The sequence below is a fragment of the Brienomyrus brachyistius genome, chromosome 16 (assembly GCF_023856365.1).
Source record: "Brienomyrus brachyistius isolate T26 chromosome 16, BBRACH_0.4, whole genome shotgun sequence".
NCBI lineage: Eukaryota > Metazoa > Chordata > Actinopteri > Osteoglossiformes > Mormyridae > Brienomyrus > Brienomyrus brachyistius.
This window is the reverse complement of record NC_064548.1, coordinates 7,808,192-7,831,475: the sequence shown is the minus strand read 5'-3', so window position 1 is coordinate 7,831,475 and position 23,284 is coordinate 7,808,192. Positions and strand designations below refer to the sequence as shown.

At 51.4% G+C, this 23,284-nt stretch overlaps 1 protein-coding gene across 2 annotated transcripts in view; it reads left to right on the top strand.

The window, feature by feature from the left end:
• Positions 1 to 23,284, top strand: part of sema5ba (sema domain, seven thrombospondin repeats (type 1 and type 1-like), transmembrane domain (TM) and short cytoplasmic domain, (semaphorin) 5Ba) — a 92,109-nt gene that overhangs the window by 64,698 nt on the left and 4,127 nt on the right. Inside the window, exons 7-22 of one of the 2 annotated variants that reach the window (XM_048978901.1) lie at positions 484 to 697; positions 2,946 to 3,231; positions 7,052 to 7,187; positions 7,337 to 7,544; positions 7,630 to 7,837; positions 12,768 to 12,885; positions 13,072 to 13,253; positions 14,128 to 14,271; positions 14,488 to 14,635; positions 15,301 to 15,526; positions 16,868 to 17,086; positions 18,656 to 18,826; positions 21,428 to 21,589; positions 22,211 to 22,255; positions 22,799 to 23,004; positions 23,128 to 23,217. In XM_048978901.1, coding sequence (XP_048834858.1) covers positions 484 to 697; positions 2,946 to 3,231; positions 7,052 to 7,187; positions 7,337 to 7,544; positions 7,630 to 7,837; positions 12,768 to 12,885; positions 13,072 to 13,253; positions 14,128 to 14,271; positions 14,488 to 14,635; positions 15,301 to 15,526; positions 16,868 to 17,086; positions 18,656 to 18,826; positions 21,428 to 21,589; positions 22,211 to 22,255; positions 22,799 to 23,004; positions 23,128 to 23,217 — 2,763 coding nt within the window. The remainder of the gene's footprint in view (positions 1 to 483; positions 698 to 2,945; positions 3,232 to 7,051; positions 7,188 to 7,336; positions 7,545 to 7,629; positions 7,838 to 12,767; positions 12,886 to 13,071; positions 13,254 to 14,127; positions 14,272 to 14,487; positions 14,636 to 15,300; positions 15,527 to 16,867; positions 17,087 to 18,655; positions 18,827 to 21,427; positions 21,590 to 22,210; positions 22,256 to 22,798; positions 23,005 to 23,127; positions 23,218 to 23,284) is intronic. The other variant, XM_048978902.1, reaches the window with a different exon arrangement.

Here is a 23,284-nt window from a genome sequence, read left to right as displayed (position 1 = left end):
GTACACATATAAAGGGCATTTAAAGGAATCTCATGGTAAATCCTGGGACCTGATCTCTGGGGTACAGCCTGCTGCTGAGCATTGCTCAGCTGTCAGAGGCGTATTCATTTATTTGAAAACATTGAAGCCGGGAAGGTTTATGGATTTTCAGGAAGACCTGTTTGTGTTGTAAACAGAGCAGAACAAATGTGTTCTCTGAGGACTGCTTGACTTTTAGTGCTGCTTACTGGCTGGATAAACTGCTGTTTGGGGTTTGTATTTGAGTTAGAGTTTGGGTTTCTGTTTGGGCCAGGTTTAGGATTAAGGTGTGAGTTCGGACTGCTAGACAATGTTTTTTTTTCCGGTTTTTCAAGTTGTTCACAAGATATGAGATGACTAAATTAATTAAATTACTGAACAATTAGATCAAGTGTCCCAGTGGAATGCAAAGCCCCCTCCCCCCCCCCCCCGTGTACAAGTGGTAATACCCTCTGTTTTTTTCAGGTGGGTAACCTGAGCCGCGTGCTGGATCGGGTCAATGGCGTTGCACGCTGCCCCTATGACCCGCGCCACAATTCCACAGCCGTGGTGACGGAGAGGGGCGAGCTGTATGCGGCCACCGTCATCGACTTCTCGGGCCGGGATCCCGTCATCTACCGCAGCCTTGGCAGCATGCCGCCCCTGCGCACGGCGCAGTACAACTCCAAGTGGCTTAACGGTGTGTGGACGTCTGTAGGACGGGGCGGACCCACACATGTACACACACACATACAAACACACACAGTTCAAGTATTCATATCTTTATGGAGACATTCATTTCTATAGGCACAACACTAATCCCAACTCTGACTGCCTTAACCCCTACCCAGCCCTAACCATAAGTAACCAAACAAATTTTTACTGTTTTGATTGCATTCATAGATTCTTATAAAATCGAGGTTATCCTTGTGGGGACCTAAAAATGTCTTCAGTTTTTATCACATTGTTGGGAAATCTGGTCTTCACGATATAATAATTACAAAAAACACATGAACACACAGTGTCCCTTATTTGGTTGCTCTGACTGTTGTCTTGGTTTCATCGTAAGCTTTCATTGTCTTTGATCCTAAAATTATCATCACTAATTAGTCCAGGATCTCTGACATTAGTCACCAAGCCTTGCAGGTGGTCAGCAGATCCTTTGAAGATAGGCATCGATCCGACAGAAATTTTTAATACAGCTGAAGGCAGGTGCAAGTTGCTGCTGTTTGTTTGTAGGTTTGTAGACACACGCTGTTTGTGACAGATCTGAGAGAGGTAGGTGTGTGTGTGTGTGCGTGTTTGTAATTATTACATTGTGGCGACTAGATCTCCTTGCAGTGTGATGAAAACCTTTTGCATTTTACCATATGGGGACATTATTTCACTGGCCAGGGTAGGAAAATCAGAGAGCCCCAGGGAGACACCAAGTGAAGGGGGTTGGGGGGGGGGGGGGTCACCTGTATGATTGTGACACCCCCATGCTTAAGGAGATGAGTCTATCCAGTGTCATTCTAATAAGCCCCTCCTCCTAAGGCCGGGCCTTGACCTCTCCTGCAAGTAAACACAGGACATCTGGCTCATTCCGAAAGTGACTGATAATAATAATCAGCCAGCTGGATATCACAGGCGGTTTTAGGTACCTCCCTGGATTTCTGATGATCCTGGTTATCACTGCCTGGCTTCCTGCCTGCCAGGCTGCACTCTCTTCTTCTCAGGTCTCTGCCACACCCAAGGTGAACTTTTTCACAGGCTGAAGTTGCATCCAGGGCCACATGGATTAAAACCATATATTAAAGCGTGATATGCATCACGATCAGTTATATCAGTGATATTATTTACATCAGAACTATGTCTGTATAAGTTGTATGAAATCAAAAGTATTTGGTAATAATCCTAAAAATGATAATTACAAACTGAATAAAGCATGAAATCATCAGTCTAACGAGCAGCGTTAACACCATTTGAGCAAACCCCTGAACACAGATGAAAGCACATGCTGAAGCTCCAGCCCCAGCCTGCTCTGCTCCACCCACCCAATGCAGCCCCACCCACCCTGCTCTGCCCCACCCACCCTGCCCTACCCTCACTGCTTTGCCCCACCCACCCAGTCTAGCCCCACCCCATCTCTCCTCACTCTGCCCCCCCCCCCATCCAGCCTCTCCCCGCTCTGCCCTACACATACTTCTTCTCTCATTGGTCAAATGGCTCCGCCACTCTGCGTTGACGCCTTTAAAAACCCCCTCCTTTCACACTGCAGGCCTTCAGATCACGTCCTGTTTGTTTCCGCTGACAGTCTGTCTGTCTCTCAGAGGCTGCCTGGTGATGGCTGAAAAGGTCAAACGCTCTGCCCCCTATTTACCTGGCTGAAGGGGGGTGGGCAGGTGCGGGGGTTGGCTCTGGCATCTCTGGGGATGGCTGTTCCTTTCCCAGAGCAGCGAGAGGCTCTCTCACTCTCACAATCGCTGTCGGTAACTCGCCAGCCGCCATATTCTTCCCGATATTCTTTCTCGTTGCCAAAAACCTTTAAGGGTTTTTGGCTTTTAAAGCAGCAGCTGAATGATTGTGATGGTTTTCCTGCAGTGCTGCTCTGGATCACCTGACTGCGGCCTCCTCAGATTAGACGCATTGCTAAAGATCTCTCAGGTCGCCGTAGCTTCCACAGGCTCAGTGCCAGGAACATCTCCCTGTTTGTTCCTGTTAGGGACGGGCTGTAAAACACTCTCGCTGTCTGAAAAATGGGAAGGCCAGCCCTCTGTCTGCGGCTCTGGGCCCAGCCCAGACCCTGGGGCTTTGTCAGTGACTCGGGAAATAGCCCTGGGGCCCTGTGGTCTCCCAGCTGAAGCTTTCTGTTCATTCTGAAGGTCCAGGCTGCCTACAAATTGGCATATCGCTGAGTCTCCCCCGCAGCTAACCCACACCCCCACCGCTCTCTTCTGGACACACAGAGCCACACTTCATCTCGGCCTACGACGTGGGCCTCTTCACCTACTTCTTCCTGCGGGAGAACGCCGTGGAGCACGATTGCGGGAAGACGGTGTACTCACGAGTGGCACGCGTCTGCAAGAACGACATCGGAGGCCGCTTCCTGCTGGAGGACACTTGGACCACCTTCATGAAGGCGCGCCTCAACTGCTCCCGCTCCGGAGAGATTCCCTTCTACTATCACGAGCTGCAGAGCACCTTCTACCTACCCGAACAGGACCTCATCTTCGGCATCTTCACCACGAATGTGTGAGTAGCCTCCCGGCGCTACGGGTCTGCACAGGGCCCCCAGCTCCGCTTACTGGTTCTGTCATTCTCAAATGATGTTCTTAATAGCCCCTAGTAATCCTTCTCTAAGAGTCATCGTTCTTAAGCATCATACAGCCTCTCCCCAGGTTACGATGGGGTTATGTTCCCATAAACCTATTATAAGGTGAAACTATCGTAAGGGGGGGCGGCATAGTGGTGCAGTGGTTAGCACTGTTGCCTCATACCTCTGGGACCCGGGTTTGAGTCAACGCCTGGGTCACATGTGTGCGGAGTTTGCATGTTCTCCTCATGTCGTCGTGGGGCTTCCGGGGTACTCCGGTTTCCCCCCACATTCCAAAAACATGCTGAGGCTAATTGGAGTTACTAAATTGCGCATAGGTGTGCATGTGTGAGTGAATGGTATGTGAGTGTGCCCTGCGATGGGCTGGCCCCCTATCCTGGGTTGTTCCCTGCCTCATGCCCATTGCTTCCGGGATAGACTCCGGACCCCCCACGACCCAGTAGGATAAGAGGTTTGGAAAATGGATGGATGGAATATCGTGAGGCATTTTAATACAGTACACCTAACCTAGCAAACATCACAGCCTAGGCTAGCCTACCTTAAACATGCTTACATTAGCCTGCTGTTGAGCAAAACCATTAACACAAAGCTTGTTTTATAATTAAATGATTAATATCTAGATGTAATTTATTGAATAATATACTGAAAGTGAAAAACATTTACCCACTGCAAAGTCGAAATATCATAACACGGACCATCGTAACCTAGGGAGCGTCTGTACTTTTATACTCAGTGTTTGTTTGTGCTGCTCAAATAAAAGCCATAGCGGGCAATTCACAGCAGATTGCCACAGCGTCAAGACAGGAAGACAGAAGATTATCCTATAATGAAGTTCTTAAAGGAGAGCATGGTAATATTGTGAAAATACGCACCTGTACGATAATCTTTGCATTTGATTAAACCCCATTGGTAATGATTCCTCCTACCTATGATTCCTGCAGTCCAGCCTACATTTAAAAGGTCCTTTTGGACTTTCTCTTTAATTTAAGTATCTTACCTGTAGCTTTAGAATATTCTGAAGTGGTTGGAATTGGAGCGAAGTTTGGATCTAGCACTTGGAGTCCAAAGCTGTTAGACACGGAGACCTTTTCGTTTGGAAGCTTTCTCAGGCTTCCGGCAGGTTCTTGAAAAGGTGGTCTTTTTCTGAGCAGCTGAGAAGTGTTTTCTTGAAAGCAGTGGAGCCCTGGGTGCTCTGAATGCTCCCAGCGTTTGCTGTAGTCCTTCCCCCAAAGCTGCAGTTAACAGGGGCCTGTTTCATCTCATTCAGCGGGAAATGGCTCAAAGCGTCATGAATGCCTGCACATTGCGTTTCCTGCGAGGGTGGGCGCCTCGGTGAGGCAAACGCACCCCCACGCAACACTCACGTTCTGGGTGGCCTCGGGGAGGCTTACGGAAACATAACAATAGTGATTGTAAATTTTTGCTACTGTTTTTGAAGAACACAACCTTGGTAATTCAGAGTGCATTCACCAGCTAGCGTGCCGGCATGGTGCCACATGGTGTGGGAGTTGCTGTCCCTCTAAGGTGGGATTTCCTGCATGCCTGTACTCATACAAATAGCAGAATCTTGCTTTTGTGATGTTTGCAGTACAGTAAAATGCAGTTATGACTGACATCAAGGGACCTGGCAAAACAGTCCGTTATATCCAAAGTCTGTTATATCCAGAGTTGCTGCATGCACAGAACACAAGTACAGGACAGCATTTACTCATGCCACACCCCAGCAGACACACTTGTGGTATAGATTATTATATTGTACATGTAGTAATCCAACTTTACCTGACTAGATGTGTGACTATTAATAATCCCGACTACGTATCTGGCCTTGTAGGCGGAGCCTGCATGTCCCTTATAACCAAACAAAACTACAGCTAAAAGCGGCCCTGGGGACCAAATTGTTTGTCCGTTATAAGCGAAATTCCATTATATACGAATCCGCTATATCCGGTGCTTTTTCTGCATGTTCTTAAAGGCGCACGGCTGGGACCAGCAAACCTTATAGACAATATTCCATTATAAGCGAGTCCACTATAACAGGATTTTACTGTATAGCATTTCTAAATTATTTCAAACTTCTCCTAACTGTAACTTTGCAATCCACCTGAATGCAAAATAAGCAGCATGTAGGACAGTAGCCATGTCTGGATGTTAAATGTCTGATGGTGCAGGTGAGTTCCTCCAAAAGCATGGATGGTACTTGAAGGCAGGCAGAGGCCAGCGCAGCGCCCCCAAGTGGGCTAACTCCGCAGGCTCCGCCAAGGGCCGCTGCCCCTTCTGTTCTTACAGCACAACTGGAGCAGGGGGATGTTTTCCCAGTTTCTACTGCCGATATGCAAAGCGTGCACCGTGCCAGTGCCAGAAGTGGGATCCGGACAGCAGGCGGCCCTAAAAGCCACTTTATCCCTTCTCTGGGGAGGCATCTCCAACAGAGCCCCCCCAGGCCCGAGTAAATATGGCCTTCGGAAGAGAGTGTTGCGGAATCCGGGCTTCTCGAGCGGCGCGCTTTAGCCGAGATTTAACCTCGTGTTGCTGCATGACGAGACAGGCACAGACGCAGAATAAAGCCAGCAGGACTCCCACAGGCTCTTTGTTTTCCGTTTCTCGTTTTTAAACTCGGTTATCTTCACACTCACAAACACAGCCTGAGATGCAGAAGCCCCCCCACTGCCCTTGAGGCTCAGCCGTGCTTCACCCCCAAGCGGCACCCTTCCAGTCCAGGGCTCCATCTGCGGACGCAGGTTGTCCCCCATGTACGTCCTCTGGCTCCTGCATCCACTCAGTCTGGCCAGATGTTCCCAGAGGCTTTGAAGAATAAGGCTGAGCCCCCCACTTCAATTGGCCAAGTACACCGCCCCACCCCCATCTCCCTTGATTATGTTGGGCTCCAATTAGCAGAGTCGCTAATGCTATGGGCACAGGACCAGAGTCCCAGGACCGTGGAGCCCCAATTAACTGTACATGCAGCACACGGCCCAGCTGCAGCCTGTGAGCTGGATCTGGGGAACCCGGCGGCCGCACAGAGGCTCAGCTCCGAGACACGTGCCTGAAGCCCTTCCCATTTCTTGTCCGGACAGGAAGTCAGAACTGGAGAGGTTATTGCAGCAGAATAAGAGTCATGTGCTTCGGAACTGTGGCGGTGATGAATGCTGCGTGTGATTCACTACCACCGTGAGCCCCCAGGGTGTTCGTCTGTGGGGCGAACCGTGTCTGCACAGCCACGTCTGCTCAGGCTGCAGGGTGACCCTTGTCTGCGTTGCTGCATCTGCTCAGGCTGCAGGGTGACCCTTGTCTGCACAGCTGCGTCTGCTCAGACTTCAGGTTGACCCTTGTCTGCACAGCCGCGTCTGCTCAGGCTGCAGGGTGACCCTTGTCTGCACAGCTGCGTCTGCTCAGGCTGCAGGGTGACCCTTGTCTGCACAGCTGCGTCTGCTCAGACTGCAGGGTGACCCTTGTCTGCACAGCTGCGTCTGCTCAGGCTGCAGGGTGACCCTTGTCTGCACAGCTGTGTTTGCTCAGGCTGCTGGGGACTGCAGACCCAGCAAGGGAGGCAGAGATTCAGTACATCACTTTGGATAAAAGCTTCTGCCAAATAAATATAAATGTTCATACTTGGTCAGTAGGGGTCATAGTAGCTGAAGCATTGGCCTTCCCAGCTCAGAAATTAGCTCTCGCTGAGTAATCTCACATCTGCTTTCCTTGGGAGAGTGAATAATGGACCTCCATCCCTTCCCTCCCCAGAAACAGCATCGCGGCCTCGGCTGTCTGTGCCTTCAACCTGAGCGCCATCACCCAAGCCTTCAACGGGCCATTCCGCACCCAGGAGAACCCACGCTCCACCTGGCAGGCCACGCCCAACCCCATCCCTAATTTCCAGGCAAGTCCATCCATCCTTCCATCCAGCTATCCATCCCCATCAATCCACCCACCATTCCCTGGAGGGCTGCTGCCTCTCTCGTCTGCCTCGCTGATGCACCCGCGGGGTTTCACCTGCTCTGAATGTTTCTGCTGTGCACACCCACACAGTGTGGCACCATCAATGACAGCGGTCCCAATGAGAACCTGACAGAGCGCAGCCTGCAGGACGCACAGCGCCTCTTCCTCATGAACGACGTGGTGCAGCCTGTCTCCGTGGACCCCTTGGTGGTCCAGGACAGCGTGCGCTTCTCCAAGCTGGTGGTGGACATTGTGCAGGGCCGAGACACCCTCTACCATGTCATGTACATCGGCACAGGTGCGGTGTCGTGGGGCAGCGGGTGAGCGCTAAGGGGCGGGGTTTCACACCGGGGTGTCTGACAGGTGCTCCTTCCCCCAATCAGAGTATGGCACCATCCTGAAGGCCCTCTCCACAGCCAATCACAGCTTGCATGGCTGCTACCTGGAGGAGATGCAGCTCCTGCCTGCCGACACACGGGAGCCCATCCTGAGCCTGCAGATCTTGCACAGCGACAGGTCATTGTTTGTAGGCCTGAACAACAGAGTGCTGAAAATCCCTCTGGAGAGATGCTCCACCTACAGGACGGAGCGGTGAGTGCAGGGGTGGGGGCAGGGGGGCAGCCCCACTCCACGTGGCACTGGGTGGTGGGAAACCCCAATTATCACTTAGATAATTATTTTTGATTCTCTGATTGCTCTCAAGCGCCCCCTCCAGACGTCACCTTTTTAGCTGCTGAGCATATTGTCAGGCAGCCTAAGAAGGAGAGCTGCTGATGAGCATCACCCCCGCGTCTGACCCGTGGTTCAGCGTCATGGTTGCTCAGCCAGTCTGCAATGTGGATGCATGGGGAGGGGTCTATAGTATGATGTTTCCTCGGCTCTGTGTGTGTTTTAATGTGCGTGTGCGTAGGTCATGTTTAGATTGACCCCACAATGTGATAAAAATCTGTTATTTTGACCTTGTTATTTTTTTCAGGTCCCTACAAGGGGAAACTTAATTTTATTAAAAAAAATATATGTGACTGCTGAAAAACTAAAATTGGCAAAAGACTTGTGTTTTGTTTAGTTATTTATGGTGAAGATTAGAGCTTGGTAGGGGTTAAGGTCATCAAGTTGGGAGTAGAGTTTTCCCCATAGAAATGAATGGAGAGTCCCCACAAAGATATAATTACAAATCTGTGTGTGTGTGTGTGTGTGTGTGTGTGAGTGAGTGTGTGTGACATGCATCAGTTGCCAGGCCCTTTCCCTGGCTACACTCACAGCAGCTTAAGCTAACAGAGGTGTGGGTGAAATTGAAAGACAGGATGGAGAGATCTATGGAGGCCGGGGACTTAGCACACAGCAGGGTGGAACAATCACAGCGGGCACCAGGAGCAGGCTGGGGAAAGGGCTTATGGATCCTTTTCATTCATTCCGGAAGTTTCCACAGCATGGGCAAACAGTCCATATTGGTGGTGAGTCAGTTGTTGCTATAGTGCAGGGTGTATTAAATATGTAAAAGGGCTGTTTCTGAGTCTGCGTAATGCTGTGGTGGAGGGTTAATTATGTACGTTTAAGTGGCAGCTGTCTGCTGGTGGGCAGCACTGACCAAGGAGCACTGACCACTGGCCTCCCCATTGGTCCTGTTCCGTCTCATGCGCCTCCTCATTGGTCCCAGTCTCTCTCATGCCCCTCCTTACTGGTCCTGCAAATCCTTCTGACCCCATACCTGCTCACTGTTCCAACCCTCTCTCACGCAACTCCTCACTGGTCCCACTCTCTTTAGCACCTCCTCTTTGGTCACACTCTCTCTCACATGCCTCCCCACTGGTCCTGGTCTCTCTCACATGCCTTCCCACTGGTCCTGGTCTCTCTCACATGCCTCCCCACTGGTCCTGGTCTCTCTCACATGCCTCCTCACTGGTCCCGCTCTCCCTCATGCAACTCCTCACTGGTCCTGCTGTCTTACATTTGCCTCCTCACTGGTCCCTCTCTCTCACCCGCCTCCTCACTGGTCCCGATCTCTCTTGCGCGTCTCTTCCCTGGTCTTGCTCTCTCAACCACGTCCTCCGATTCTCCCTAGCCCACCTTCTCCCCCTCTCTGCCTTGGGGTTGTCAGGTCCTTGGATGTTTTGTAGTCTGCTGCTTGCTTACACTGACCTCAGACTTAATTAACCCACTTGATTCAGTTAATCACACAGTGTAAATTTTGCCAATTCAGTAGTGCTCATGGGCTATAATTATTCACTGTGTGGTAAAACTGCAGTATACCTTTAAATTATAACTAAAACTATTTATCCCTCCTGCTACATTACTTCTTAACCCCTGAACAATTAAGCAGGCTATAAATCATTGGAAAATTTAAACACTTTTTCTTCACTCTTCTTAGTAAAATTTTTACAGCTAATTAAATAAAGCATATTTTATTTACGGCACCTGTCTTAGTTTTCTAACGACAGTTACTGTAAAGGTCTTGGTTTGACTCGCCAGCTTAAACTCGCACTGAAGGTTGGGTGAACTTGCCCCAGGCCTGTCCCGTTCCGTCTGCTCGACACCCCTCACCCCCCGCCCCCGTCCCTACCACGAGTCCTCAGAGGGACGATGCCGGTTATGATTGTCTGGCAGTCGCACATTCCTCTCCCCCCAAGCCAGATGCAGCTTGCTACGATGAGCTGACGTTGACGGTGACGCTTTTCGAAATGCAAGGCAGGTTTTTTGTCCTCGCACTTTAACATGAGCCAGACTGGGGGGGGGGGGGGGGGGCAGGTTACGTGGCCATGTTTCTGGTCTCTCGTGTTGCAGTCGCGTTCCAGCCGGCTGTGGGCTCCATGCAGAAAGCCGATGAGTTTGGAACATCGAGCGGGCAGAGCATCTCGGGGGGGGTACAGGCTTCAGTGGAGACGGGGGGCTGAAGGCTCCACAGCCAGGCTAATGATGAACGTGACACTTGGTGGGGGGATTCTGGCAGTGAAACCCTCGTCTGATTGGCTGACTCCTCCGGGTGGCTCCTGACTGACGAGCTGATTGGCTCTTGACTCAAACATGTGGAGATGACATGTTTCCTCAGATTTTACCTTGGAGGGGGGAACTGGTCTGGTGACATCAAAAAGGTGACAGTCTAATTGCGACAGCCTCCCCTCCTCGCTTTCCAGAAGCATTTGATGTCCACTAAGACCGTAGCAGTGAGGGGATCTTGGGTGGGGGTGGGTACAGGGCACTGCATGTCTCATAAATATTCGCTGGACATTTGTGTCTGTTGCTTTGTGTGGCATCCGAAAGCGAGCAGATTGAGTTATCAGTGAGAGGTTCCTTGTGTTTGAGACCCTGTTTCAGATCTTTAGATGGTGACACTGGATTCTGGGACAGAGTTGAGTTGGACATCCAGGCTTTACACACAAACAGATTAGCTCACTGTGATTGGAAGGTCTTTTCTGGCCGGATGTGGACATCACAGGCAGCTGAATCCTGCCTTGTTCAGCGGAATCGTTTCCCACAGCTTATGTGCTGCTTGTTTTTCAATCTGCTTTTCCCGTTACTAGATTTATTCATTCCTTTTTTAAAAATGTTCTTTTATCTGACAGTTTAATCCAGAGCCCAATTCAGCTAATTATTTTAATTAGATTTTAATTAATTTAGTGAAGTTAAACACTTCGTCGTCCAACCATAAGGCCAATCTGCTAAGCGCTACAGATCCAGCATAGACCCCTCCGGGCTCTCATCAGCGCCCCCTGCCTGTGCAGTACCACACTTGTGGCGCACATTCAAAACGCAAGGTAATCACTCATCTCCTTTACCAGCCTGTAAAGAGGCGTTGGCTGTTGCTGTAAAATGTCAGTTGAAGGCATAGTTCCCATGAGTATTGCGGGTAAGTGATTCTCTCAGAGCCTCGGGGTTCCGCTTCATCTCTGAAGGGGAGTTTATCCCAAGGTGAACGACACGCCACAGCAGTCTCATCAAGGCGCCTCCCCCACGCCGACGCCCGTCCTCTGGCCGTCTCTGTTAGAACCATGAATCAGCCAGCATGACCGCTCTGAGCGGAATGACGTGCGGCGCTGCAAGAGGGCGATCCCGGCATTTGGGAGGTGATGGCTTTTAGCGCTGAGAATCGTGTTTGGACGTTAGGGCTGGGTGAATACGTGTCTGCTATGTCTGTGTCTGGCACAGTGGCCGTCTTCTGACTCACGCTCTCGTGGCTACGGGCAGCTCACACTCACCCGCAGCACGTGTCGCCGTGGGTCTTGGCGTTTGTTCCCATGAGGACGCCCCGCTTTGGCTGCAGGAGGGCAGCGTTACTCAGAGTCGCCCGGGCGTTTGCTGGCACCGCCTGGCCTGGCCCCAGCGCTGATGATTTCTCAGCTTGCCGTAATTAATGGAGTGTGGGCCGGTCTGTCCGTAAATGAATTGGCCCCGAGGTTCCTGTCCATGGGGTCTGTCTCTTGCTTTGGCTAATCGCACGTTATAATGACGCTTTAAATCAGCAGCGAGGGCCTGCCGTAAATGTCATTACTTTCGCTCGTCTGAAGTGCTGATTTGTCTGTAAATAATGTGTGTTCGGTGAGGTGATTCTATTACCCGTGTTTATTGTCACGATATGCTAAATCGGTTTCTGAGATGTTCAGGTCAATTGAGCTGCAAAATCATATCGCGGGCGTCGTACAAAGGAGCCGGATTGTGACGGAGTCGTTATGAAGTAGCGCGGAGCTGATTGGAGGTCACCGTCGCACCTCCTGGATTGTGCTGCAGAAACACATTTTGTGTGGCCAGACAGGGGCTCTTTCCACAGCAGGGGGGTTTGTGTGTGTGTGTGTGTGTGTGTGTGGGCGCGCATGTGTATGGGGTTGTAGATATTACATTGTGGGGACCAAACTAGTTATTTTGATGTCGTAGGGACCATTTTTTCATTCTCCACAAGGGGAAACTCACTTTTAAAAAAAATCTATAACTGGCATTAAAAAATGTGTGGAGACAATGCATCGCACAAAAAAATGCGTATGTGTGTGATTTATGTTTATATTACATTGTGGGGACCAAACGTTCCCTACAATTTAACAAAAACCTGTTATTTCAGGTACCCAGAAATATCTGTGAAGGCAGTCAAAAACTAAAAATGCCTCGTATTTTGTTTATTTATGTATGGATAAGGTTAGGACTGGCTAGGGGTTAAGATTTTCATGTTGGGATTAGAGTTTTCCCCATAGATATGAATGGAGAGTCCCCACAAAGATATAATTACAAACCTGTGTTTTGTACTACACATGCATTACCTGCACACACCCTACACCACAGCTGGGTTCGAGTGCTGACAGCTTCATTTCATTAACAGCCTTTGAGCTTTAATTGCTCCTCAATTAGCCCATTTTTGCACAGCTTACGAACGTGTAATTGCCGTGGGAGACCCTTCGCTGTGGCACATTTGCGTCGATTTGTTTCACTCCCGCTGTCTGGTGCCTTGTCACGCGTGACGGCTCGTAGTGTGCACGCATGTGTTTTTTTTGCTGTGTTCGGCCATCACATGCTGTTTTCCCGCTGTGGCCCCCTGCAGGCTGTGCCTTGAAGCGCGGGACCCTTACTGTGGCTGGGACCGGAAGCAGCGGCGCTGTACCACCATTGAAGACAGCTCCAACATGAGCCAGTGGAGCCAGAACATCACCGAATGTCCAGTAGGTCTCTGGGGTGGGAGAAATTGTAATGATGATGGAGGCTTTAGCTGCTGTGCTAATGTGTTACAGTGTAACTCTTCAGCAAACACACCTCCCTCATTTCTTTCTGCTGTAAAATCAGTCTCCACTTGTGATCAGTGGATCAGAGTCTGTTCCCCCAATCCAGCTCCTTACTTTCTGCTGCAGGTGAGAAACCTAACTGTCAATGGTGGCTTTGGGCCCTGGGCTCCATGGCAACCCTGCAGCCATGACGACGGGGACAGCAGCAGCTCCTGCCTGTGCCGCCTGCGGCCGTGTGACAGCCCCACCCCCCGCTGCGGGGGTCGCAACTGCGAGGGCCCCACCATGGAGGTGTCCAACTGCTCCAGGTGAGGGGAAAGAGGCCCGTGGGTGACGATACGGCGGACAGTGGTGCTCCAGGTGACCTGCTTAGGGAGCCCGATTACCGAGAGTGTAAAGAAGCCATGTCTTAGCCAGGGAGAGCAGGTTCGCAGGGACGGCAGCAGTGGAGAGACGGGGCCACAGAATCAGCACCTGCAGGATGAACGAAGAGGGCGAGCAGGGTGCTGGTAATCAGAGGTGACCAGGGAGACCCTCGGCCTTCCGGGAACTTCCACACCCTCCCCCCATTTGGGGGCTGCTAATGGGCAGAAGCAACAGTCCTCCAGACCATCCCTTTGCCACCTTCTCCGCTGATCTCTTCTATCCAGACCGACATTCTGCGTTCTCTGCCTTCCCCTGACAGATTAAAAGTTACAGCGGGAGCTGAGGTTGGGTTCAGCTTCACAGGAAGCCGCAATTAAATCACGAAACGGAGCCCCGCCAGAACAAAGCACTTAGGCAAATTGAAGGAATTTTAATGTACTTAGAGCTCTCCCTGAACCTTGCTGGCCTCGCCTTTCGATGTGTTTTAGATGATGACCGAAAAAGATTTCGCAGTTCAGTTTCTCTCTGTCGTTTAAGAATAAGCCAGCATTTATGCAGGCTTGTGGGAAAAACGCATTTGAATGCACAGCATAATATATTCATTAGGCTTTTCAAGTCGAATTAAGGGATCATTGTCAAACCTGAAGGCTATGGTGAGACGTCAGAGCCCCTGTGCCACTTGGAGGCGCTGGAGAGGTTCTTGACCCTCCCACCACGAGGAAGCCTGGCATGGAGCAGAGTCCATGTCTCCAGGTTGCAGGAACTGTGTATCCCAGGAACAGCATTTACATGAGTGATGCTTCATGTGTGCTGCAGGAACGGAGGCTGGACCCCCTGGTCGTCCTGGGGCCACTGCAGCACCAGCTGTGGAATTGGGTTCGAAGTGCGACAGCGATCCTGCAACAATCCCTCACCCAGACATGGGGGTCGGGTCTGCGTGGGACAGAGCCGAGAGGAGAGGTGAGCAGCTGGGATTTAAACCCCCCAGTCCTGGAAGTGCAGTAGATCATTGTGATGATCTCTTACTGAGGCTGTCTGTAAATGAACCAGCAGACGCAGTAATGATGTGTGAATGCGATTGCTGCAGGGACTCACAAATGCAGGGGTTAGTGTTCAGGCGCTGGGGTGGTCTGAAGCGGCGTGACGTTGGTGCTAACAGCATGTGACCGTCTGCAGGCTGTGCAACGAGAAGGTCTCCTGCCCGCTACCCGTCCTCTGGTCCAGCTGGGGCTCCTGGACTAAGTGCAGCACTGAGTGTGGAGGCGGCGTCCACTCCCGCGTCAGGAACTGCGAGAACGGAAATGGCTGCCCCGGATGTGCGCTGGTAAGTTGCCCACAGTGCCCCTGGCTGACAAAGCGACGCTAGAGGGCACCGGAGAGCTGGAAGGAAACTGCTGGTGACTGGTACATAACTACAGTGCCCCAGGCAGAGAGAGGCTGTTTTCTGATGTCTCCTTGCCTGTAGTTTAGGGGGTAGTTTAGGCTTATTTAACCTACAGAGCTGTCCATGTACCTCAATAAAAGAGTAATTTATTTTTGGGATCACAGTGCTAGAGAATGAATCAATAGTCAGGGCTGAACATGCGGCTGAACACAGCTCCATTTCTCCATCGTGGTGGGAGGCCCCGAATTCAATATGGCGTTCCTCTCCAGCACACCACCTCAAGTATGCCGTTCGATATCAAGCCACTTGAGTCAGGCTTAGTGTCACGCGGAAAGGGGGGGGGGGGGGGGGGGGGGCGCCTGTAACATTAAATAGCCCTTAAAGTGATCACTGGTGTTAAAGAGCTAAGATCCATTCAAATTTAATTACACTACTTAGGAATTAAATTAAGTCTTACTGAGTATCTCCAGAGTGAACTTGGGGGGTCTGAAACTGAGGTGTTTTCTGTTTATGAGACTTGAGTGGGTCGCAGTGTGTGTGTAAATAACAGGATGTGAAGGACCCCCCCCCAAAGACACATCTCACAGAATCCCCCCACCCCACAGGAGTACAAGATCTGCAACCTTGAAGCGTGCCCAGAGGTGCGTCGCAACACGCCATGGACCCCCTGGATGCCCGTCAATGTGACACAGGGTGGCGCCCGCCAGGAGCAGAGGCTCCGCTACAGCTGCCGCGCGCAGCTGGCCGACCCCCACGAGCTGCAGCTGGGCAGACGCAAGGTGGAGACGCGCTTCTGTCCCAACGACGGCTCCTCCGCCTGCGAGACCGACAGTGAGCTTCGCCGTCCGACCCTGTCGCATTACGGGAGCTTGGAGTGTCTGTTCATTCGTATGCCTGCTGGGTGCATTTATTTGTGGAGGTTTAGACGTGTGATGGAGGGAAGGAGGGAGCCTCCACATCTGCCAGTGTGAGTTAGGGGTCCCTGCTTACATTAGCGGGACGGTGTTTATTGTGTACACAGATAAATTTGTCTTCCACCTTTATACGAGGAAGTTAAATGTCTTTTGGGAGACTCAGATTGGCCGTGAGCCTCACTTGTAATCACAGAGGACGGCAGGTTGGAGTGGAATGGGTGTTTCTGGGTCAGTGTGTGTGATCAGCGTGCTAAGGGTCTACCCTCCTCAGCGCATGCCGTGATGTGCCGTTTCAGGACAAACCGAAAGCCCACGGCTCCTTTAACCGGCCCTTTATTCCCATACCAGCCCTCAGAGGATGCCAGCGTTTGGCTGCGGATGCTTTAAGGGGGAAAAATTAGGCTCTCAGGATGAAAAAAACAAGATGTAAACAGAACTGTTGTGAAGTGCTAACGAGTGTGCAGCTCTGTCACCACTCAACTGGAATACCCCACAAAGCTGTCTGTCCTCTGAAGAATAACAGGCTCACGGCTCGGCGAAATCTCACCGCCACCCCGCTGTCCCACGCAAACGGTCTGCGGTGCTTTTCAAAGTTATTGTGCATCAGAGGATTCTACAGCAGAAAAAGGCCAAAGGAGTCAAAGTAGCGGCTCCTGGGGAATATTGGCTGTACCATCCACCGAGCAGCTAGTGTGGAAATAGCAGGACAGCCCTCAGCATCAGGCATACATCAAGCAAATGTCTAATGACCTTTTAATGCGTGTGGAAAACAAGAGGAGCTGTTTACCACAATTTTCAAATAAGTAAATAAATAATAATTCTTCCTCAAAGAAGAAGCCAGCAGTCCAGAGTTAAAATAATGAAACCTCCAGAGCTCTGATAATGAACTGAGTCATACCTATGATTTTTGCTGAAAGGGGAAGCACTTTGCAGGCTAATACTGATCCAATTCCCCTTCTTGTCTGAGCACTTAATCCCTTTTGCTAACTGCCTAATTCGTCATGGCAGTTTCCGGAGTGCCACTTATGCGAAACCAACCACAAGCCCATGCAGAGTGTGTCATGAACGTGTGTATGTCTGTGTGTGTGTATATGTTATATATGTGTGTGTGTTTGTGTCCTGTTCAACATTTTGCTTATTTTTTTATCCTTTAAGCCTTTTATGCACAGTAATTGAGATTCCTCAGGGGTGGAGCTTATCTCAGGGACACCTCCCAACTGTAGGTATTCAGGTGATGTTCTGTGCTCCTCCTCCGCAGCTCTCGTGGAGGACCTGCTGAAGACGGGCCGACCCGTGGTGCGAGTAGCTGGCACTGGCTGGACGCCGTGGGAGACGTGGTCTGCCTGTTCGCGGGACTGTGCCACTGGATTCCGAACCCGCAAGCGCAGCTGTGCCACACCTGAGGGCAAGAGCGCCCCCACGGTGTGCAGCGGCTCTGCCGTGGAGTACCAGGAATGCAACCCCCAGGCCTGCCCAGGTACATGTCTGCCTTGTCTTCCCCCAACCTGCCTTACCCTGTCCCATCCTGCCCTATCCTACCTTGCCCTGCCCAATACTACCCCATCCTGCCTCGCCCTGCCCAAGCCTACCCCATCCTACCTTGCCCTGCCCAATCTTACCCCATCCTGCCTCGCCCTGCCCAATCCTACCCCATCCTACCTCGTCCCTGCCCAATCTTACCCCATCCTGCCTCGCCCTGCCCAATCTTACCCCATCCTGCCTCGCCCTGCCCAATCCTACCCCATCCTGCCTCGCCCTGCCCAATCCTACCCCATCCTGCCTCGCCCTGCCCAATTTTACCCCATCCTGTCTCACCCTGCCCAATCCTACCCCATCCTGCCTCGCCCTGCCTAATCCTACCCCATCCTGCCTCGCCCTGCCCAATCCGACCCCATCCTGCCTCTCTCTGTCCCATCCTGCCTCACCCTGCCTTGCTCTGTTCCATCCTACCCCCATCTTGCCCCATCCTGCCTTGCCCTGCCCAATCCTACACCATCTTGCCTTGCCCTGTCCCATCCTGCCCCATCCTGCCTCTCCCGGTCCAATCCTACCCCACCTTGCCTCGACTTACCCCATTCTGCCCTGGCCTGCCCCATCTTGCCCCATCTTGCCCCATCTTGCCCCATCCTACCCCATCCTGTCCCCTCCTACACTACTCAGCTGAATCCTTCCCATGACCCATCCTATACCATTCTGCCCCATCCTGCTGGCCTCCCACGCCCCATATTGCCCTGCCACCTAGCTCATATTATTCTGGTACAACTCACTGCTAGGTCGCCCGCATCGCATTCTCATTAACACACAGCTATCTCCATCATTGTCCCCGCCCCTTATGCCACACCTACATCCAGACGCTCCCCCCATTCCTGTTCGTATAGTTCCGCCCCTTGGCTCATTCATGTAGCCTCCTAATTATTCATGTTCCATGTTTAATTTAATCTTAAGGCATTAGATACAGTTGAAAATACCCAAACACTGGTACAGTGCATTACTGCCCAGAGATCTGCCTCCTGGTGGTGATTAAGGCAGGCTCCCATAGATGTAAGTGTCTTTGCTGCACATCCAGTGCCAGTAAAAGACTATGTGGCACCCTATGCAGGCCCCTAGAGGGCACCAGTGATGAAAGGTTGCCTAGGGCGCCGTATGGGCTTCGACCCCGCGGTTGAAGGGCGGGCCATTTCTATCACTCTAGCTGCACACAGCCAGATACTTTCTGGTTTTATTTATTTGTTCATTTGTGAGCTTGGAGCCCCGCCAGCAGCACAGTAATGCGACGCCCCCGCCTGGTCCTCTGGGGCTGGTGCAAGCCGGTGAAACCAACCCGGAACGGAGTGGGAGTTATGAGCTACGGGATTGGGAGGAAGCCAGTGTCATGCCGACGGCCTTGGCAGAGCGCGCCGTTTGGATGGAGGGTCTAGATCGACATCCAGCTGCGATGTTTCACTAACAGGGAGGGGCAGACTGTGAGCTCTGTTTTGTACACAAAGACGGCCAGGTCCGGTTACAGCTGCTGTCTCACCCCTCTGTCCCTGTCTGACGTGTCCAGTTAAGGGCGCCTGGTCCTGCTGGTCCCCCTGGTCACAGTGCTCAGTCACTTGTGGTGGGGGACACTACCAGCGAACACGCAGCTGCAGCAGCCCCGCCCCTTCAGATGGAGGCGACATCTGTATCGGCCTGCACACGGAGGAGGCGCTGTGCAACACGCAGCCCTGTGAGGGTAAGACCTGCAGAATGGCAACAAAGAGACAGCACTTACAGACATTGTGTACCAGCAGTGTGACAGCCAGCCAGCCTTCACTATTTACCCCTAGGAGGGTAAGGCCTGCAGGGCAGCGACACAGAGACAGCACACACAGACAGCATGTACCGGGAGTGTTACAACAGATCAGCCTTCACTATTTACCGATAGGAGGGTAAGGCTTGCAGGGCAGCGACACAGAGACAGCACACACAGACAGCATGTACCGGGAATGTTACAACAGATCAGCCTTCACTATTTACCCCTAGGTGGGTAAGGCCTGCAGGGCAGCGACACAGAGACAGCACACAGAGACAGCATGTACCGGGAATGTTACAACAGATCAGCCTTCACTATTTACCCCTAGGAGGGTAAGGCCTGCAGGGCAGCGACACAGAGACAGCACACACAGACAGCATGTACCGGGAGTGTTACAACAGATCAGCCTTCACTATTTACCCATAGGAGGGTAAGACCTGTAGGGTCGGCAGCACAGAGACAGCACACACAGACCGCCTGTACCGGGAGCGTTACAACAGGCTGGCCTTCATTATTTACCACTGCGAGGGTGAAGCCTGTAGAGCAGTAACAGTACAAAGACACTTCAATTATTTGCTCCTCTGAGGCAGTTTAAAAATAAATTCTAGAAAATGCACCGGAGAGACAGACGGGGCTTTAGCGAGGTGTTATCGCCGGCTTAAGGTACAGAGTCGCTCTTCCTGTCATAACACTTATTGGCTGATGAATATTCATCCTCCCGCCTCATTGGCTCAGCTTCATTTGCATCACCTGAGGGTGTGAGATGGCGGTATGCTCCATGGCGCCTCCCGGAGGGAGGGTTTTTAAAGGCACATTTTTGGTTATGCTTCACCACTGTCATTTATATACATGGCAGAGTAATTAGCTGCACATTTTTTTACTGGATTTATGGTGGGTTGTTGATGTGCTGCAGTCCATGATAAAAAGGCATGGAAACTCACGCAGTATATCTGGTGACCACCAGCATATAATATTTCATAATGAATTAATTTCATTCCGTGAGCTGTATGATTGTAAGAATAGATGAATGATTAAGAATAATTAGGTGCCAGATGGGGGATGTGGGGAGGGCTGAGGTGATTGTAATACAGTCAGACGGTGAAAATGATTTTCAGTGAAACGAGAAGGCAGTGGAAGGCTTTCTTACACGTGATATAGGTGTTTGTCCGTTTGTGATTAATTAGCTAAAGTGCCATCATGCCATTTCCCGGCGTTAACCAAACTGATGATGAGTCACGCAGGACACAGCGGCCGTCTGCTTTTGCTGATAGGAGTGGTGCATTTTGGGTACTGGCCAGAGACAGGTCTCGAGGGACGAGCACAGAGGCGGGGAGCATTCGGCCTGTAATTCAGCTCGTTATATAACTCTGACAGGGTGGAAGTGTGTTGCTCAATATGGCTTTTGCAGAACTTTACCCAGTGGTGAGTAAAATATTTATGCAGCAAGGTAACTCTGGGACTCCCTGAAAGTGAACGTCTCCGAAACGCTCCAGCTTGTGTGTCCAGAAACTCTTTTAACATCCAAGGCCCGTATTCACAAAGCATCATAAGAGTACTTTTAGGAGTTCTCTTAGTGGTAAGATAAAATGCTTTGTGAATATGGGCCCAGGAGTCATTTCCTTAAATACCAGACTTCTTATTCTATGTAGTGGAAGCAGCTGTGAAAGCTAAAACAATATTGGCTGAGGAGATGCGACCCAGGAGAATGATCCCTACGTTTTAAAAATAATGTGTCATGGAGGAGGAAGCCTGGGCTCCCAGTGCACACAGCTGCTTTTCATCACACAGTCAAGTGTGTTGTACCTACAGTGTTGGACCTGTAGCCTACTGCACACCCATGACTCGTGTGACAGACCTGTAGCCCACCGCAATTCCATGACTGTGTTGGACCTGTAGCCCACCGCACGCCTGTGACCTGTGTATTGGACCTGTAGCCTACTGCACACCCACGACTCGTGTGACAGACCTGTAGCCCACCGCAGGTCATGGAACTGCCTGTCAGACCTGTAGCCCACCACACAACTGCAACTTGAATGCCCGCAATTGCCATATATACAGAGTGGCCTGTAAAGCTCCAACAACACACTTTGGGAGGAGCTGCACTGTGCAGTGTATCAGTGCTACATACCCCCCTGAATTGCTTTTAATGAGAAAACTATTCACTGTATTGAATGGAGGGTACTTAGTGATGCCTTTCAATTGACAGGGCTATTAGCTTTACGGTGTCGATAAGCTTGAGGGCCTTAATGCGGTCAGCAGCGACTGCAGAGCACAGCAGGAAGGCAGAAAGTGTAATATTCATACATCCATGCATGTGCCCCAGCTGTACAAAACCTTATGTGTGCAGGTGTAATTTCTCCTGGCATTCCTCCTCACCCACATGGTAAATGTTTACTTTCTGTTTGCAGTTCATGCTTTTCTCACATGTTAAACCATTACATTGCTTGATGGTTCATGGCAGCAAACGATCTGACCTGGTTCCCGGTGACATCATGGAAGCTGCTGCCGCCTCTGACTCTGTCTCTCTGTTGCCCCCTGCAGGTGGCTGGATGGCCTGGTCGGCCTGGGGCCCCTGTGAGGACACCGGGCTGCAAGTGCGCAGCCGCACTTGTCAGGAGCCCAGTGGGAGCCCCGAACCTGGATTAGGCCCATGTCCAGGAAACAGCACCGAGAGCCGAGAGTGCCAGCTCAACGAGATCCCAGGTGAGCCTTGCTGGGGAGACGGCGCTTTTTTTTTTTTGAACACAGCTCAGCGGACTGGTGTGTGTCTAACCGCGACCCACAATGCCAAGCGAGCCGAGTGCGCTTAATGCGAATGTTACGTTTCAGCAGTCAATTACATTCAGGCAGTTTCGGCTTCAGAGAGCGATGTAAAATCCGAATATCAGGGGAGAGAGGGACGGAGTGAGATTGTGAATATCTTAATTAAAATGCCCCCCCACCTTCAAAGAGGGGGGATTTTCCTCACAGTCGTGCCGTGCTTCTGTACAGCAGAGGGGCCAAGGTGACAGGCAGATAAGAATTATGGAAATTAATTGCCTTTCAGTAGTGGTCTCTCTCTTCTTTGTTCTTCCGGGGAAACACTGATTTGAAGAGACGCACAGGAAACTGACACCCTCTGATAGGTCAGGGCTGCCTCTCACTGCCTGGCGTGTTCCGCCTCCCCCGCGGGCCGGGCCCCCCCGCCAGCTGCTTATGCTGGCTCCTCCCCTTTATCTCAGCATAGTTCGCGTTTTGTTACACGAAGAGGCGACTCTGCAGCAGTGAGACTCTGGGGAACATGTGCTGTTTGGGCTTGGTGATAATGGCCTGTCTCTCCTACAGTGATCCTTCCTGCGTCCAGCTTTGACAAGAACCTGCACTGTGGGGGTACGTCGATGATCACTGTCCGCCCCCGCACTTGTTTGACGTTGCGTTGGTAAACCCCGCCCAACAAGCACATGGAGTTTGCCGCGCCGCTTGGCTTGGTCACTTCACCCACGCGGAGGACAGTCCGTTGCCTCATACCCAGGGCTGCAGGTCATCTGTCCCAGTCCTCTCCCCTCAGCCCGGCCCGTCAGACAGTTCAGATGTCTGGTCTCCCTCATGCAAATAAGTGCCATCTTGTGGCCAGGTTGAGGGGTGACACTAATCAGGAGCCTGGAAAGGTCAAGGTGCTACAGCCGATGTGAAAGCCTCTGGGTACATATAGCATATAGGTCACCCAGGGTTCCTCTGGAGCAGCCCAGCGCTGGCAGCTCCGCACCTCATCTACCATGAGCCTCATCTTGGTCCCTTAGTGATTCTTCAGTCCAGGGTTTGGCTTTAAGAACAGTTGTGTCATATCTACAAGGCTTTTTGTTGCGTCTGGTTCTCTGTATCTCCCTCCTGATGAGAATGTTCTCATAGTCCTGCTTCCCTTCTCCTCCGCAGCATTCACACTCATCCACCTGATTGCCACCGGCGTCTCCTGCTTCCTGGGTGCTGGCCTGCTGAGCTTTTTGGTATATGTTTACTGCCAGAGGTTCCACAAGCCGTCACAGGAGTCGGCCGTCATCCATCCCACCACGCCCAACCACCTCAACTACAAGGGCAACACCACGCCAAAGAACGAGAAGTATACCCCCATGGAGTTCAAGGTATCCCAAACCAATACCCTAACCCCAATGCCCATGGAGTTCTAGGTCACCCAAACCCTAACCCTAATGCCCATGGAGTTCTAGGTCACCCAAACCCTAACCCTAATGCCCATGGAGTTCTAGGTAACCCAAACCAATACCCTAACCCTAATGCCCATGGACTTCAAGGTATCCCAAACCAATACCCTAACCCTAATGCCCATGGAGTTCAAGGTATCCCAAACCAATACCCTAACCCTAATGCCCATGGAGTTCAAGGTATCCTAAACCAATACCCTAA